The sequence below is a fragment of the Octopus sinensis genome, linkage group LG1, assembly GCF_006345805.1.
Source record: "Octopus sinensis linkage group LG1, ASM634580v1, whole genome shotgun sequence".
NCBI lineage: Eukaryota > Metazoa > Mollusca > Cephalopoda > Octopoda > Octopodidae > Octopus > Octopus sinensis.
Window position 1 is genome coordinate 87,407,400 of NC_042997.1, and position 17,522 is coordinate 87,424,921.

General features: G+C 37.3%; 2 protein-coding genes across 6 annotated transcripts in view; both read right to left on the reverse strand.

Moving 5' to 3' along the window:
• LOC115219076 (tetratricopeptide repeat protein 29-like) overlaps nt 1–1,500 on the reverse strand; it is a 36,133-nt gene extending 34,633 nt beyond the window's left edge. For 2 of the 5 annotated variants that reach the window (XM_036502657.1, XM_036502645.1), the window contains exon 1: nt 1,329–1,489. The gene's annotated coding sequence lies outside the window, so the exon portion shown is untranslated. Of the gene's footprint in view, nt 1–252; nt 405–1,328 lie in introns of those variants that run through there. The other 3 variants (XM_036502654.1, XM_036502652.1, XM_036502651.1) reach the window with 3 other exon arrangements.
• A 4,131-nt stretch (nt 1,501–5,631) lies between these two features.
• Nucleotides 5,632–10,093, reverse strand: LOC115214645 (UPF0739 protein C1orf74 homolog). The gene is made up of 2 exons (XM_029783757.2): nt 9,945–10,093; nt 5,632–6,653 (listed from the first exon to the last, which is right to left on the reverse strand). The coding sequence occupies exons 1-2, from the start codon at nt 9,984–9,986 to the stop codon at nt 5,685–5,687; spliced, it is 1,011 nt and encodes a 336-aa protein (XP_029639617.1). The 5' UTR covers nt 9,987–10,093; the 3' UTR covers nt 5,632–5,684.
• Between the last annotated feature and the right edge of the window lie 7,429 nt (nt 10,094–17,522).

A 17,522-nucleotide genomic window follows, 5' to 3' on the forward strand; every position in this document is an offset into this window, starting at 1 on the left:
TACAATAAAATTAACTTGGTTTGGTCAACAGAAATAATGTTGTTACATATAAGTGAAGGTACTAGGTAGACATTAACTATCCTTAATGTTAACGAAAAACAGGAAGGAATAAAAAGTAGTGAGATACAAAAATAAATAGCTTAAAAATTATATAAAGATACATATATATATATGAATAGATATAATATAAATGAAATGAGTTTGTCTTCCCCAAAGGATGTCAAATGGTTAAATAAATAGGCTTATATTCACCTCTCATACCTTCACATATTAGTAGAAAACACTTGCTCAAGGAGTTAGGCTGTGGGCGTAAACTGGAAATCGTGCAGTTGTGAAGCAGACTTCTTACCACACTGCCACTCCTGACAAGATTCGTTCAAAACACATCAAAAACCATAAATTTCCCCTTCAAACTGGAACTGGAGGCATTTACCAATTTTTTAAAATTTTCACTAATATTTCATAGTAGAGAGAGAGAGAGAGAGAGAGAGTGATGGTGATGTCAATGATAAAAATAAGTACCCAATATGATTTGACAGTTTGCACTTATATACAATGGCGGAATTCTGGTTTAAGCACCCTATATAAAAATCTCATAACTTTTTTACTTTTGGGAATTTGCACAAAAATTTTGTGAAGTTGTGTTCTAAATTTTAAAAAAATCTCTCCAAATAAATTCTAAAAGTTTCACTCTTTTTAGTTTTTTTTTTTGCTTAAAAGCCAACAATGGGCCATCCTTGGGCGCATTATCATTCAATTAAATGTGTTTATGGGGAGAAAAATATTGAAAAACATCAATACGTCAGAGTGGCAAAACTCAACTGGCCGTGAGATGTGCTAAAAATAACAGCTAGTTCACACACAAACAAAAGTATGTTTTTTTTTTTTTTTTTTACATAATCGTATGAATTCCCGCGTGTAGAACACGGAAATTCAAAAGATTATACTCCTTCCCGAAGTTATGAGGTGTTATATGGGGGTGCTTAAACCAGAATTCCACCGCTTAATCTCCCTCAAACCCTACCCTACCGTCCTATATATATACACACATTGATAATGCCTTTTCTTCAAATAAACTATTCCTGAACAGATAGAAAGATGTTGGATTAGCAGCTGATCTGGACTGTAAACAATAATACTACTACCACAGTACAAATAATAATTTCTGGCAAATATATGCAAGGTAAGATGAAATAGACAACTGTCCCATTCCTGATTTTATTACGGTAAACGTGGCGTAAATTAAGTGAATACCAAGAGTCGAAACCGAATCGCACACTAGGTCAGCCGAAGCTTCTATTTCAGGCGATAAAAAAAATACGTCTAACCTTTACAGGATCACACAAAGTGATTCGCTTTTTTTTTTAAAGATTACCGTTTCTTCTTACAGTGAATAAAGCTGCTTTTGTAGTTTTATATTTTCAGTTGAATGAATACGTATCAAATAAAAAATATCAAAGTAATCCAAGAAATTACCTAAATAGAATGAAAAGAATACGCACGTGTGTTGCCTAGCAACTACATTTTGGACAATAACAATTAGTTCACTTTTCCGAGTTGTTAGTTTCGTATTTTATTCAAGCCACTTTTATTTTTAAACAAATGGTATATAAATATAATTACACTGCAGAAAAATCATTTTAACCATTTAAGAACACACAAAAGAATCTGTTATATTCTGAATAACAGGCGCAGGCATAGCTGTGAAGTAAGAAGTTTGCTTCCCAACTACATTGTTTTCGGTTCAGACCCGCTGTGTGATACCTTGAGCCACACAGTTTTCTACTATAGCTTCTGACTGACCAGACCTTTGTGAGTGGATTTGACAGATAGAAACTGAGAGAAGTCCATCGTATATATGTATATGTGTGTTTGTGCGCGCGCACGCGTGTGTCTTTGTGTCAAAGTTTGTTCCCCCACCTCTGCCATTGCTTGACAACATGTGTTGGTGTGTTTATGCCTATGTAATTTACAGGTTTGGTAGAAGGGAAGAAATTATTAAATAAGTCCTGGGGAGTCGATAAGTTCGACCAAAAATTCTTCAAGGTGGTGTCCCAGCAGGGCTGCTGTCTAATAACGGAAACAAATAAAAGAGAAGCGTAGACTTGCCTTAGCAATCATCACAGAAAATGGACATTAAATGATGATGATTGCTATGGCAAATCTACACTTACAGTTTTCATCTCCAATCTGAAGTCCCCATTGTGTGCAGAATATCAGTCTGGCGAAAGGTACTGGCAACGACCTCGTCTGCCAGATCAAGACTGGAGCCTGGTGCAGCCATCTGTTTTGCCAGCCCACACTCAAACCGTCCAACCCATGCTTGCATGGAAAGCGGACGTTAAACGATGATGATGATGATGAAAGCTGTCAAGAGATGTGCAAGCAAATGAATATCCTCTGTCAGCTTCTTAAAATATGTTGTATATATTGGTTCTCTGAACATTCATACATTAAAGTTTTGACATCTAGCAGTTAATTTGGTAGAAGCTCACAAAATTATCCACCGTCTTTCCAACAACTTAGGCCACCGTTTTGGATTCAGTACAACTACCACTTGATGACATGCTTAAGCCAGCACAGCACCCGTGGCTTCTGGGAACATATTTTACTCACTCAGAATTGTCAAAGCATGAAATAAATTATTAGCATCGGTGTTAGCTGATGCATACTTTATGACATTGATCCTTCCAAATTTTAATGCTTCTCATATATTTATGCACATTTTCCTCTTTGTTCATTTTCTCATCTTATGTTTTTCCTTGTGTGTGCCATGCATGCACCTCTAGCTTTCACTGGTCTTTCTTTACTTGACTTATTGCTGCTTCCTGTCTTCTCTTTTAATCTTTTCTGACATGTTGCTGTGCACTTGAGCACTATATGCAATAAGCTTCTTCTTCTTATTATTATTTAAGGCAGCGAGCTGGCAGAGTCATTAGCATGCTGGACGAAATGCTTAGTGGTATTTTGCCCGTCACCAAGTTCTGAGTTCAAATTCCGCCATGGTAAACTTTGCCTTTCATCCTTTTGGGATCGATGAAATAAGTACCAGTTAAACACTAGGGTTGAGTGTAATTGACAAGTCCCCTCCCCACAAATTTCAAGCCTTGTGCCTTGTGTAGAAAGGATTATCATTATCATAATTATTATTAAGACTTGTACATGTATGATGAGAAGTAGTATTACCCTCTCTCATTCTAACTTAATATTTTTGAGTCTAAGCAAATTATTGTTTTGTTTTTTTCCAGTTAAAGGCTAGTTTGTCTGAATTAAATAATTTTAATACATTGAGTAATCCATTGACCAGTTTTTTAAAAAAGTGTTATAAAGTAATTTCCACTGAGTTCTAATTCATTGCTATGCGCTTATTGCTTATATATATATTAAGCACTGGGGTATATTCTAGTGATATTAGTTCTTGAAGACTGAAGACAGTCACTTCTAGATATTCCACAAAGTGACTGTTAAAACTTATTTGTTCTATATTGTGTACCATAATGTAATTTTGGCATAGGGAACTAGAAATATTGCTGACATAATCAGAAGTTTAAGTAAGGATTCTCTAGCTTTAGTTATTTTATTAAGGAGTTGGAAGATAGAATGGGTAATTGAATGATGCTAAGTTCTTACATTAGATGGTTGAATATCTTATGACAAAGTTCATGCAACTACATATATATCATGGCAACAGACTATAAATTTTTAGTAATGGTGTATACGATTGTTTGAATTTTATGAAACTGAGATGGTAGAAGTAAAATGTTCTATTGCTTGGATGAAATTGAGTTTTCTTAATCCTAAAGGTGATAACAAATTTAGTCTTAATTACTTGTAACACATTTATTTGTCGCTTTGTTAACTTACACATTATAGACACAATCTTTGAAGGTAAGGTATACTCTTAAGTTCAAAGATATTAATTATTGGTACAAAGCAATTATAGATGACATATTTTTGTTGAAAAATTCATGAAGAAAACTAACGTAGGCACAGGCATGGCTGTGTGGTAAGAAGCTTGCTTCCCAACCATATGCTTCCTGGTTTAGTCCCACTACATGACACCTTGGGCAAGTGTCTTCTACTATAGCCTTGGTCTAACCAAAGTCTTGTGAGTGGATTTGGCAGATAGAAACTGAAAGAAGCCTGTTGTATGTATATGTGTGTGTGTGTGTGTGTGTATATATATATATATACACACATTTGTTTGACTAAAACCCCTTAACATTCAAGCATGGCCACAGTCAAATTACTGAAACAAGAATAGATTATTAAACAAGTTCACTAGTAAGTAGAAAAATGGGATACTGTAAAGCACATGGTACTTTTCGTGAAAAAGAAGCAGTTTAAATGCAACTCTTGAACTGAAACTTTTTATTTCTGACAATAAATAAGAATGAAGTGAAGTGTATTTTTTCTATTATGTAACTCACAGAGTTATATATTTAATAAAATTTTTCTTTAAATATTAAAACGATTATATTTTAAACGATTTCTTTTCACAAAATAATTTTGTATCACATGCTTCATGACATCTCAAAATGAATCTGCAAAGTTTAATTTCTTGGAAGGCTTCCTATGACAGACTTTGTCAAATGTATTCCCTACCAGTTACATACTATGGTCTAAAACCGGATTGTATCAAAGCTCAGTGTCTCAAAATGCAAAGATCAAAGGACAAAGATGAAATCCTTAGATTTTCCACACTATTATACATTATGTAATTAACTTCATATGAAACCATAATGAAATTCATGTAGAAAAACTTTGTCACAAAGTTCATAAAAATTTCAACTGTTTAAGCAAACTCCAGTTCACATCTTGAGATTTTCTGTAATACATATGGTTGGAATAATTAGCAATGTTGTTATTCTTAATGAAATGGAATAATAAGGTTTATCTTATTTTGACTACATGATGACAAGCTAAGTCATAATTGAATTTTGTTCATGATTCATCACAGCAAATTTACCTTACAAATTAGCTGAGTCTGTCTGAATACTAAGCAGTCAATTTTTTCTAGTTTCTACTTTCACACGAATACATTTACTTCACAAAACCCATTTTTCTTTAAACTGAGATCTTACATTTCTGAAAGGTCACTTTTGGCTTTGAATCACAAACTGCAGGAGTAGTCTCCCCTGTTACAAATTCAAAGTCATTTTCAGAAATGACATTTTCGACGTTTTCTTAAAAGCGAAAAGGCTGTCGTGTCATCTTGGTCACCATTGAATGAAATCTGTCACGTAGAAAGTAGTGATCATATGTATTTTATTCTCATACCGTGCCACATCCCATACTATGCCTTTCAATATTCTAGCATACTTAGTTGTAAGTAGATACGAAAACAAGCTAAAGCTCACCAATGGTATAAAAAAAAAAAATCACTGCAATGAACTAATGTTCTATCCAGGAAAAAAATAATTTTCAATTACTTAGCACAAAATTACAATCTGCAGTTTAAATAGAAAACAAATTCTTTAAAACTGCATCATTTCAAGCTACATAGCCAAGTGGCATACAACTAGGGGAATCCTTCAATATATCAACAAGGTAAAATATAAACAAAAATGGTACAAGGAGAAAAAAAGTACTGTTTTTAGATCACAGTAAATAATATAATGAAAAACAAAACAAAGTCAAGCTAGTTATTTTATTTATGTAATTTTTTTAAACAATTTTCATTTCTAAAAACTAATTGAATAGGATTCTTCAGGTGCGTAAACAATATTTTGGTGTAACTGTAAACAATGGTAACATTTCTGCCAACTGTCAAAGTGATTGATGTCCTGAATCCAAGATTCTACATATGAAAGTGCCATTGAAGTAAGTGCTTCTGGCACAGAATAAGAGTAAATGCAATGAGTTATTGTTTCGTTACATTTGCATGATGATGTTTTTAGTTTCTCACCAGAAGACTGAAGACACATTAAAGGTAAGTTATTATGAGCTAAAGGTTTTTGTTCGTTTTTGATTATAGGTATTTCGGAGCTTTTCTCTTGTGAACTATGGCACTGCCGACATAGGAGATGGCAATTTAATTTGAAGACAGTAAGTGAATCAATAACTAAAGAATTACTATCATCTTCGTTTGATCTACTGAACCAATAGACAATGGGATAACCCAAAAGTACCCCAACCAGTGTTGTAAGGTTGAGGGAAGCAGGAAATTGTACTTCACAAGTTTCTTTACTGTCACTGAAGGAAGCAATGATTTGTTGAAAAGTGATGGCAAAATGTTCGTCAACCTGGTTGATGTTTTCAAGCAATTTTGCCTGTGAATTACTTTTTGAAATATCTATAATAGCTGTTCTTGTTCCTTGTGAAGTTTGTAACAAGTGGGACTGTAATATGGCTGTGTTACATAACAGCACATCCCCTTCAATGGCTAGGACAATGTAAGAACATGGTTGAGATGATGTTGAAAGGAGCTGTTGTGTTTGGAGATCTTGAATCAAAGATATCACCTGCTTTGCTTTTACACAGCCATAGTCAAACAAGAAGCTAGGTTTGATTCCACAATCAACAGCCAATATATCACAAATAATTTGCTTGCTATAACGTCCTAATGTTTTTCCTAAATGGCTTATAATGCATTTTCTTCCTTCAGAGATGATTTTCAAGGGAATATTTTCTGCAGGAGTGTAAACATCATGCTGAAAAATATGAGTGAACAATGATTATCAATTAAAACAAGAGGAATAAAGAGTGCTCAACAATGAAAGCTTTTAAAAATTAAATCATTTATCTGTAGTTTTATTTGATTGAATTATTATGAGTTACCCATTAGGAAAATTCATTTCTTTCACAATAAACAATTTCTCAAAGGTCTTCAATATTTCAGTGGTTAAATATTCTATGTGTATGACAGAATAGCACAACTCATAATACTGTAATCTCTTTTCCCCAAAATAATAGAAATTGAAATTTTAAACTACTTAAAAGTCAAACCAATTTCTTACCATAAGCTACATTTTAAAAGTTATATTCACTTGAATAACTAAGGTTAGAACTATACAACTTACTAAACAATTGGATCAAAGTAGCAAATATATATGGCATTCTCAACAAAGGGGAATTAAGCTGTTTATAACTATGAAACTAAAAGAGTCAATATTTCTTTATCCCATGTGGGATAATTTGAGTCAACTATTTGATAATTTCTAATTAAGTGTTCTTAGGTCCCAAATCATCTCTGATCCAGAAAATTTATAATTAATGGTATTCCAACAGTGACCATTGAATCTTATTTTTTTCAGACAGTGTACATGACCAGCCCTTATCCAATGTATTTTCTATTTTTTACACAATAGGTTGTATTCACAGCCAGCTACATGCTTAGACAAGATTTATAAACTCTGATATACAGGAAACTGGTATTGCAAATGCCCATCACCATACAAAACAAGAAAGAAAAAAAAAATTATAAAGGCAACATGTAGTCTGAGTGCCACCAGGTCTCACACCTAATACAGAGGCTCTCTTTCTCTCTCACTGGGTTAGCAAGTATACATGCAGTTCAGCACCAAGTCAGCACTGATTGTGCAATTATAACCAAAGGAGTACCAGTTGTGCCTAGTCTGTCTTTTCTTTAGAGATAGTGTGTCCTTCCAATTTTATGACAGTACAATGTTAAGAGATTCGTTAGCTATATACTATGTCACCTTATGTTTATGGTTTCATATTTCGAATGATGATCAACGTGCTTCATTATAATTTTCCATAACCCTTAAACAATGGTATGGGCCCTTATTAATCTTCATTAAAATTATCTAACAAAATATGGTGATATACTTTAATTTTTGTACAATTTAGATGGCCATTTTATTTCATTTACATATCGTTACTTGAAACATGAAGTTTTAATATTAACTAGGAACATGTAGTCTCTTATTTCATATTTATTGTGTAACAGAATAAACATTTGCTACAGGTTTCTGATAGACGAAACAGAAGTTAATTACATTTATGATGATGAGAGTGACGAGGGAATGCCTGTAACTCAATGCAGAATAAATATGTCAAGGGACTTTCTTCATAAAACACCAGTTATATGTGTTTTATAATGAAGTACATTGATCATCATTTGAAATATGAAACTATATAGTGACATAGTAAACAGCTAACAAATCTCTCAACATTGTACTGTCATAAAATTGAAACGACACACTATCTCTAAAGAAAAAACAGACTAGGCACAACTGGTACTCCTTTGGTCACAGTTGCACAATCAGTGCTGAACTGCATGAAAATTGGCAATGTTTACATCTTTCACTGGCATACAAAAAAACCATATATCCACATGATGAGTTTCTACACAGTTTCCACCTTCTAAATTTCATGTACAAAATATTGGTCAAACTGTAGTCATGACAGAAGGCAATTGCCCAGTGCACTGCAGTGTATGATCAAACTTGGAACTGTGTGTTTGCAAAATGAACTTAACTTCTATCTTACATCAGCCCAAATTGAGCAAACCAGTGATTGAATACATTCTCATTGCAATCATCACAAATTTATTCAGATACAGACCACATTCCCAACAAATCCTTCCCTAAAACCTCTGAACTACAGTTACGTATGAGGTCTGGTAACTAAGAAGTTGTTATTGTATTGTTCCAGGACAACCCTAACCGAACAAAAATATTTCAGCTATGGCTAACCAATCTTTGATTTCAGACCTTGTTCACTTTCCATCTTTTTAAGATGATAAAAAGTGATTTGAAAGAGATTTGGTTGCTTACTATTTCCAGCAAGTCGAACAATCACATATGAACTTCCTCGTTAGGATTGTGCTAACTAGGGAGTAAAATTAAGTAATGAGAAGGTACACGCTAAAAGCTAGCTTCTCTTATTTACATCTTGATAGACAAATTAAAAAATTTGCGTGTGTGTAGAGTGAGGGATTTAAACTGAATGTTTACTGAAGTTGTAAAACGAAAACCAGTACCTCTAAATTTTTAAACCTTAAGGTATTTTGCTCTACCTAAATCTCCTTGAAATCACATCCTGCTGTCTTAAATATATATATATATATATATATATATAAAGGAACGATACATGGTTACAATGGATGCTAATACATGTTCGCAACCCACCGTTAGTCTATTTATTGTCAGATAATACTAAGATACAAAATAGCCTGTCAGGGTGATCGTAGCTACAGTGTCTTTGAATATAAGTTTAGTCCATCAAAGCTGACCTAGAGCTAAAGACCTAGTCAAATCAAGAAAACAGAGACAGGGCTGCTCGAAATAGTAGAAATAGCACCCAAATCTCCTTCAAACCACGTTACCATTAGACAACAGGCCACTGTTGAGTATAAAAAGACAACTTTCACTTTGTCAAACAGTAGTTAGTACCAGTTTGTTTGCATGCCGGCAAATTTTTGTACTGTTATTACAGAAAAAAATTCAACAACAAAAATTAATTTAACAATAACAACAATTCTGGTGGACTTTCGAAATAACTCACGGGTAAAATGTAGTTTCATTTCACTTTCTCTTTTTTTTTTTTAGTAAGTATTATTCGTTATTTTATGTTATCCCATATAGTGAAACTTGTAATTCGTATGTTTTAAAAACAAAACATCTTTGACAAGCTGGCAGCAGCATAGCGAACGTAAGAATAAAAAATTCTTCTGCGGCCACTAAAGCTGATACTAGTTACAGTGTGGCAAAGTGAAAGTGGTACGTTATACACAAGGATGGTCAAATAATTCTTTATACATAAATAAATAACATTATCTCGGCTGAGGCATTTTTAAACATAGCTTTGCTCCATCAGGGATGATATGGGGTTAAACAACAACCATAGTCAACTGAACGATTGAGTACTTGGTGTCATAGACGTCTTTAATAAAAACACAATAAATTAATTAATAGATGGAATTATATAATAGTAAAATAGAATTTAAAATGTCAAAGTAAACAGAAAAAAAAACGTACCGAAGGTGGTATTTTGAAGATTTGTAGTGAGCACATAGACATTTGTTCTGGTGGAGTAACTTTTTTTCAGTGGAGATCACTAGAGGGAAGTAACTATGATTGTATTAAACAAAGTTCTCTCACCCCAAAGTAAAAAACGTGCTAGGTTTTATTATTATGGAAAATAACTTACCTAAAAGCAAAAGAATATTAAAATAACCATTTGTAGTAAATATTCATAACGATACCCTTTACATTTGTGGGAAAAACTAATCTCCAGGTTTTGTGGGATTTGTGCTTACTTAATATTGGTACTCTGATAAACTACGTCTTTAATTAGGAAGTATCTCTGATTTTTGCACACGCTGACTGTAATTTCTATCTATCAGCGGGCCACTGAACAAAAACAGTCATTGAAGCCAATGAATACAATCTTGTGCTGCTCTATTTCTAGCCTTCAGTAGTATGCAATTCAAATTGAGTCGCCAAATCATTCGACCACCCAATCACTGATAATCCCCCTGGGCAATATTTCATTAACAACATAGTACAAACTACACCTCAAAACTAGACAGAAAGTTCTTCTGCCCTCAACAAATGCTGTTGGCTCCACAAAACCGGAGTGGGGTCATAATGGAATGTTGCCACTCTCTGCTGCTTCTGAACACACGAACTTTCTTCCTTTGAAAAACTGCTACTGTTGTGTAACCCTAAATTGGATGCCTTGTTCAAAGAAAAATGAGTGTTACTAGGGAAACACACAAGAAAGTCATTTACGAACACACCGCACTTACACCAACACATTTTCATATACGAACAATCTGTTGCTAGGATGTTGACACCCCTACAAAAAAATAATTCAGTTTTATTCTTGTAACCGAGTCGGGTTATAAACCAAAATATTTTGTTTTGGAAATAGCCAAATGTTTTTTTTTTTCTCTTGCACATGCGCACTAATTTTGAATACGCCCCGTGGACACAACACAGCTATCTGTTACATCTGACAGTACGGTCGCACGCCATTTTACAAACTTTTGCCCAGTAATTGACATCTTTCTGTTACAAATCTTGTTTCACGGGTGATGTGAAAGTGTGGTTCGCACAGATCGAATCGACGTTTGCTGCGAACAATATTGCCTCTGAAGCCCAACAGCTCCATATATTGCTTGGCGCAATACCACCGTCCCTGAGAGCCACCGTGGTGTACCTGATAACTGAACCCCCACATGATGTCACGTATAGGAGCATTAAGCAGGAGATTCTTCGACGCATGTCCTTGTCGGAAGAAAGAAAATTTCAAACCGTCGTCAATGACGAGCACTTGGGCAACCGCAAACCCTCGCAACTTCTGCGCTGCATGAAGGAATTGGCCCAAAATGCACCTGCTGATAGTGCTTTATTGAAACAACTATTTTTTTTCGGTTGCCCTCTAACATCCAAACCATCCTAGCCTCTATGGTAGAGACGACTCCCGTCGAGCAAATAGCCTCCACCACCGACAAAATCATAGAGTATACCGGCAACACCACCAAGCCGATCCCAGTACCACCGGATACCTCTGCACGCCCACTAGTAGCATCAGTTTCAACTGATAAGGACCTTGCTTCGGCTGCTATCCTAAAGGTGTTAGCTGAATCAACGAGAGAAGTGCAGCTCCTTCGCACTTCCAGCGCATGTTCACCCAGGCGGCGTTCTTTCGATCGTTCCTTCTAGCCTCGCTGTCGCTCATCCTCTGTTCATTCATCCATATTCTGGTACCATGCCAAGTTTGGAGCTTTAGTGCGTAAATATACCCAACCTTGTACTTTTCCTCAACAGGAAAACAATCAACCAGAGAACTGAGCACGTCACATTCTGTGCAGCAGCCAGCGGCCAACCGTGCATTTTTCATAACAGACCAAATATCCCACGCCCGCTGCCTCATAGATCCAGGTGCTGCCTAGAGTATCTGGTCGTTAAAACTCTTTGCGGATAAACCGCTGTTATCACCAGTGATTCTACAGGCAGTGAACCATTCAACCGATCCCAACTTTCGACCAAATATCTCGTTCGTTGGATTTAGATCTGCGTCGTGACTTCAAGTGGATTTTTACAGTCGCAGATCTCTCTTACCCAATATTAGGTGCGGACTTTTTGCACTGCTTCTACCTGCTTGTGGACATGCGCACTCAGCGCTTATGGGATGCAACCACAGAACTGTCTACCCAAGTAATAGGCCACTAACCTCTACGGTTAGTCCAGTCTTTTTCATCGCTACCACGGACGACTCATACTAATGACTCTTAAACTCATATCTGGAACTGACTAATCTAAATATTTTTACTGCTGCTCCAACGCACACCACATCCATTTCATCAAAACTAAAGGCGTTCCAGTTTTTTTCTCACCCTCATCCTCTCTTCTCTGAGAAGCTAAAGGTGGCCAAGGCAGAATTTAACAACATGCTCCGGTTGGGCATCATCCACCCCTCTAATAGTCCATGGGCATTGCCCTTGCACATGGTTCCAAAGCATTCCGGGGACTGGTGACTACAGAGATTAAACTCCATCACGGCGCCAGAGAGGTACTCAATACCCCACATCCAGGATTTTTTGTTATCTCTCCACAACTGTAGAGTATTCACCAAACTCGACCTGGTTAAGGCATACCATCAGATTTCTGTGAGCCCATTCCAAAGACTGCCATAACTACTCCTTTTGGAGCCTTCGAATTCCTAACTATGCCATTTGGTTTACGTAATTCAGCCAGCACATTTCAAAGGTTCATAGATGCCATCTTGATAGCTAGCGCCTCACCCGAGGAACATCTCCATCATGTACGTCAGCTGTTCGAGCGGTTCAAGACTTACCAAGTGCGGATCAACCCTACCAAATGTGTTTTCAGCGCATCTTCTTTGACTTTGCTAGGTCATGTCATCAGCCCCAAAGGGATATCGCCACTGCCTGACAAGGTGAAGGCATTGGAATAATTACCTTCACCTACCTCATTACGTCAGCTCCGACATTTCTTGGGACTATTCAACTTATATCGGCGCTTTGTTCCTCATTCAGCTGAAATCCTATATCTGCTAAACAAGCTCCTTTGGAATGGGAAAAAGAAGAGTGAGCCGATAGTATTGGACTCTACCCAACTTGACCCCTTCAACACAGCAAAGCAGCAACTCGCCCAATCATCGCTTCTTGTGCACCCTGTCGTGGACGCTCAGCTATCCCTTGTAGTAGATGCATCCAACACTGCCATAGGTGCGGTATTACAACAATTTCATCAACAAGAACTCCAGCCTCTTGCCTTTTTCTCCCGGCAGCTTAAATCAGCACTTTCAGACGGGAGCTGTTAACTATGTATTTAGATGGCAGACATTTTCGGCACACACTCGAGGGACGCCAATTCACGATTTTTACGGCCCATCGTCCACACACCTTTGCCCTGCACTCGAAGCCTGACAAGTACTCTCCACAGGAAACCAGGCACTTGGATTTCATTTCCCAATTTACCGCCGACATCTGCCATATCTCTGGTGTAGATAACACTGCAGCAGACGCCTTATCGCACCTATCACTGAATTCGCTGTGGTCATCCACAGACATCGACCTGCATCTCCTGGCTTAGAACAATTGATATATCCTCATCCCCCTTTGCCACATGCAACTTCAAGTACTTCCCAGTACCCACAAATGACGCACAGGCTATGTGCGATACTTCCACGAATTCTCCTCGTCCTTTTGTTCGGAAAACCCACAGACAAACAGTCTTCAGCACACGGCATAACCTGTCACACTCTGGCGTCATCGCCACAGTGAAACTCATTTCTGTTAGATTCTTTTGGCTAAATATGAGACGAGATATCACTGCTTGGTCACGCTCCTGCTTTTTCTGTAAGAAATCAAAGGTGTATAGGCACATCTGTGCACCCCTTGGCACATTAAACACACCAGATGTGCGTTTCAACCACGTACACATCGACCTTGTTGGACCTTGGCCAGTCAGCCAGGGATATACCTACCTGCTCACTTGCATTGATCGTTTCACACGTTGGCCGGAAGCTTTTCCTTTAGTAGATATCACTGCAGAATCTGTTGTCAAAGTTTTTCTCAAAGGATGGATATCATGGTACGGAGTTCCTACCACCAACACTACCAACCGTGAAAAATAGTTTGAATCGCAACTCTTCCATGAGCTCACGAAGACCATAGATTCACGTCGGATTCAAACCACCAGTTACCATCCATAATCCAACGGTATGGTGGAACGATTCCACCGTCAAATGAAAGCTTCTTTTCGTGCTTACCCAGACTAACAGCGTTGGAGTGAATGTCTTCCAATAGTCCCTCTTGGCCGTCGAGCCTCGATAAAGGAAGATCTCGGTTATTCCCCAGCAGAGCTTGTTTATGGAACACCTCTTTCGTTTCCAGGCCAGAAGTTGGTCGGAGTGGATCTGTCCACACAAGACCCCACTATGTACACACAAAGACTTCGCAGATACATGCAAGAACAGCTACCCATGTCAACACGACACCAAACGACTAAATCATCAGTTCCAAAAGACATTGAGTCTTGGACCCATGTGTTTGTACGAAACGACGCTGTGAAAACCCCTCTCACACCTTCATACACGGGACGCTATCGCATCCAGTCGCACACGGACAAACTATATATCATATATATTAACGGTAAAAAAAAGAAACTGTCTCAATAGACAGGCTCAAGCAGGCATACACAGACAGTGAGACAATACCACCTCATACACCTCCCAAATTCACAGTATAACACAAAACAAACGCTACTCCGCTGTAACCATCACCAACACCGACCCCCTCCTCTATCTACATACGTCACTACGACTCGTAGTGGTCGCCAAAACTATATACAACTGAACTATAAAGAACTATGTGTAAACTTACCAAAGACTTTTCAAGACGTATCACCAGCGACACAGTTTTGTTCTTCACAATATTCCTTCGAACTTTACCTGATCGACTTGAACATTTTGCTTATTTCTTTGTGTTCATATTCTGTTTACCCTTATCATGCTTTGCCTTTTCATTTCAGTTTCTCATTTTTGTTGTATTGCATCCTTCTGTTTGTATTCTATGTTCTTACTTGCTTTTTGCACTGCATATTTACAAACGCCATCTCTATTTTTTCGGCTTTTTCAAGTCTAGCAGGAGGCTATGTAGCAGAGCTACATGTTACATAGTAATATGTGAGTCGACTTGCCCAGCAAACGAATATATGGATGAGGTATTTAGCCACGCTTTGAAACATAACTTCGTTTTGAGACACTAGCCTATTTCGGAGCTACACTGTAGAAGTTCTCAGTTCCTGCCAGGTTTCGGTCAAAGACTCATGTCCTCTCTGCAACTCCACGCGCGACTCACATGTCTATTTACCTCGACACAAGATATATAGCTTGTAAACGAAGATATTTTATCACACATACATTCTCAAAATGACTGTTCTCATTACACACATGCATACATTTTGTAATACAGATATTATATGTTACTTGTTTCAGTACAAAAGCAAAAATCAAAACTTTCTTTGTATGTAAGCACACATGTTTTTGTATCATACTACATGCTTCCACCGCAAAAGGTGAACACAGAATAAACGATATATTTATACACAAAAATGTCTTATGGTGATTCATACTAACTGTTTTTCCATTTAAGAACACGCACTTGATTAGCCAACGACAACCGCTATAAAGGAATTGAAACTTGCCGCGACAGCAAACTGCTCCTGTCGTATGTTAAGTGTGCCTTCACTTTTTGTATTTTCGTTTTGTTGTGGATGTTGTCTTTGTACACCCTGTTTCGGTGTGTAGTGTACTGTTCTATATACCTTGTAATTTATCGCGTAGAGATTGGGAGCACAAGACTGGTATATTCCACGGTAGAGCCATTAGTTCCATCGTGGACTACAAAGTCCTATTTCCATCTATTTAAAAAACAACAGAATTGCGTTAGTAGAGCATTTCTGTGGTTCAAATATGGTACTTGCAAGAAATCTATGTTTATGTATCATTTTGATTTCGCCACTTCGTCAGTTATGTGTGTTGGGAATAATTGGAGGAGTCTTAACTCGTAATATGTTTGCTTTTGATGTTATGTGGTTTGTTTATGTTATTGAGTGTGATGGTTGATTATACCATGTTTGTAGATGGTTTATGTAAATTTGGTGCAGTAGATGGACAGCAATGTCTGAAGAATAATCGAAAGATGTGAGTGCAATGTCATGCGGAAAGGTCGTGTTGGTATAGGTTGAAAAGAGCGGGGAGAGGACGAAACTCCATCGTACTCCATTATTCTTGTACACTACTCAAGCTTGGTGACTAAGCAAATAGTTTGTTAGCTATCATTTGTGTTGTTCCCTAAGGGGTCTTCAATATTTTTTGTAGAAGTGGACAGCGGGTAATGGAATTGAAAGTTTCACTGATGTCAATGTTACGCGCGGAAAGTTTTAATTATTGAAGCTATCATGTATTTTTTGTGTTAGGTTTATGAGCAGAGTGATGGTTGAGTGTAGTAATCTAAATCTGTGTTGGAATATGGAGAGAGAAATGCGAGGATTTGTGCGGTCAAGAGTTGGGTTTTTAGAACTGTCGAGGCCGTGTATAGGCGGATGGTAGCTGTGCATGTTAATGTTTTACTTGGGTTTTGTTAGGCTTTAGTGTTGCTATGATTTGGCCCAGTTCTCATATTCAGGAGATTTGACCGTGTTACAACTGTAGATATTAGTGAATGCATTGATTCCTTCAGGTCTCTAGTGTTTTAGATATATATATTTCAATTAATCCTGTAAGAACGACCGTGCGAAGGAGAGGTGACGATGAATGGCTTCTTGAATACATCGCACGGTCGATTACAATAAATACGAAAAGGATAAATGAGTATGAGTGCCAGAAGGAAAAGAGACGACACAACCGGTAGAATGTTAAGAGAAGATTTTATTGATAGATTAATGTGTGTGCGTCATAAGTACATATATAATAATAACAATAGACAGGCCGTCATATATACATAATGTGTATGTGTGTACAAACAAGGGTGTATGCGTGTGAGATAAAATACAGAGCATAGAAAGAGTCTATAACAGGACACTAGAAGAAGTTCAGACACAATGAAGATAAATACCAGTTCGTAGTAAGGTACACAATAGTTGAAGTGCTGTAACAAGAAATTGTGGCGAAGGAGCAGAGCCGGTTGAAGCACATGTCGTGTAAGAAGTTGTGGCTACTATGCTGCTGTCGGTCACTTGATACAGGAAGATCTCGCAGGTTGTATTTGCTGTTAACCATGGTGAAGTAATTCACGAACAGTGCTGAGATAGAACCTGGGTGTACGTAGAGAGATGTTGTTGACATTAAGACGGAGGCGACAGAGATGGAGGTCCTAATGCTGCTGGACGAAGTGTTGATGTTTCTCCATGTGGCTGCTGGTATTGTCGCTGGAATTGGATGTGTGGTCAGTGGTTAGACCTTAGTAGGTCTAGAACCAAAGACGAAATACAGTGTTGAAACTAGCTTTTTTATACTATCGGCACAACTGAGGTTTAGAAAAGATTGTCTCATGTGACCTTATCAGAAGGCTGCGATTG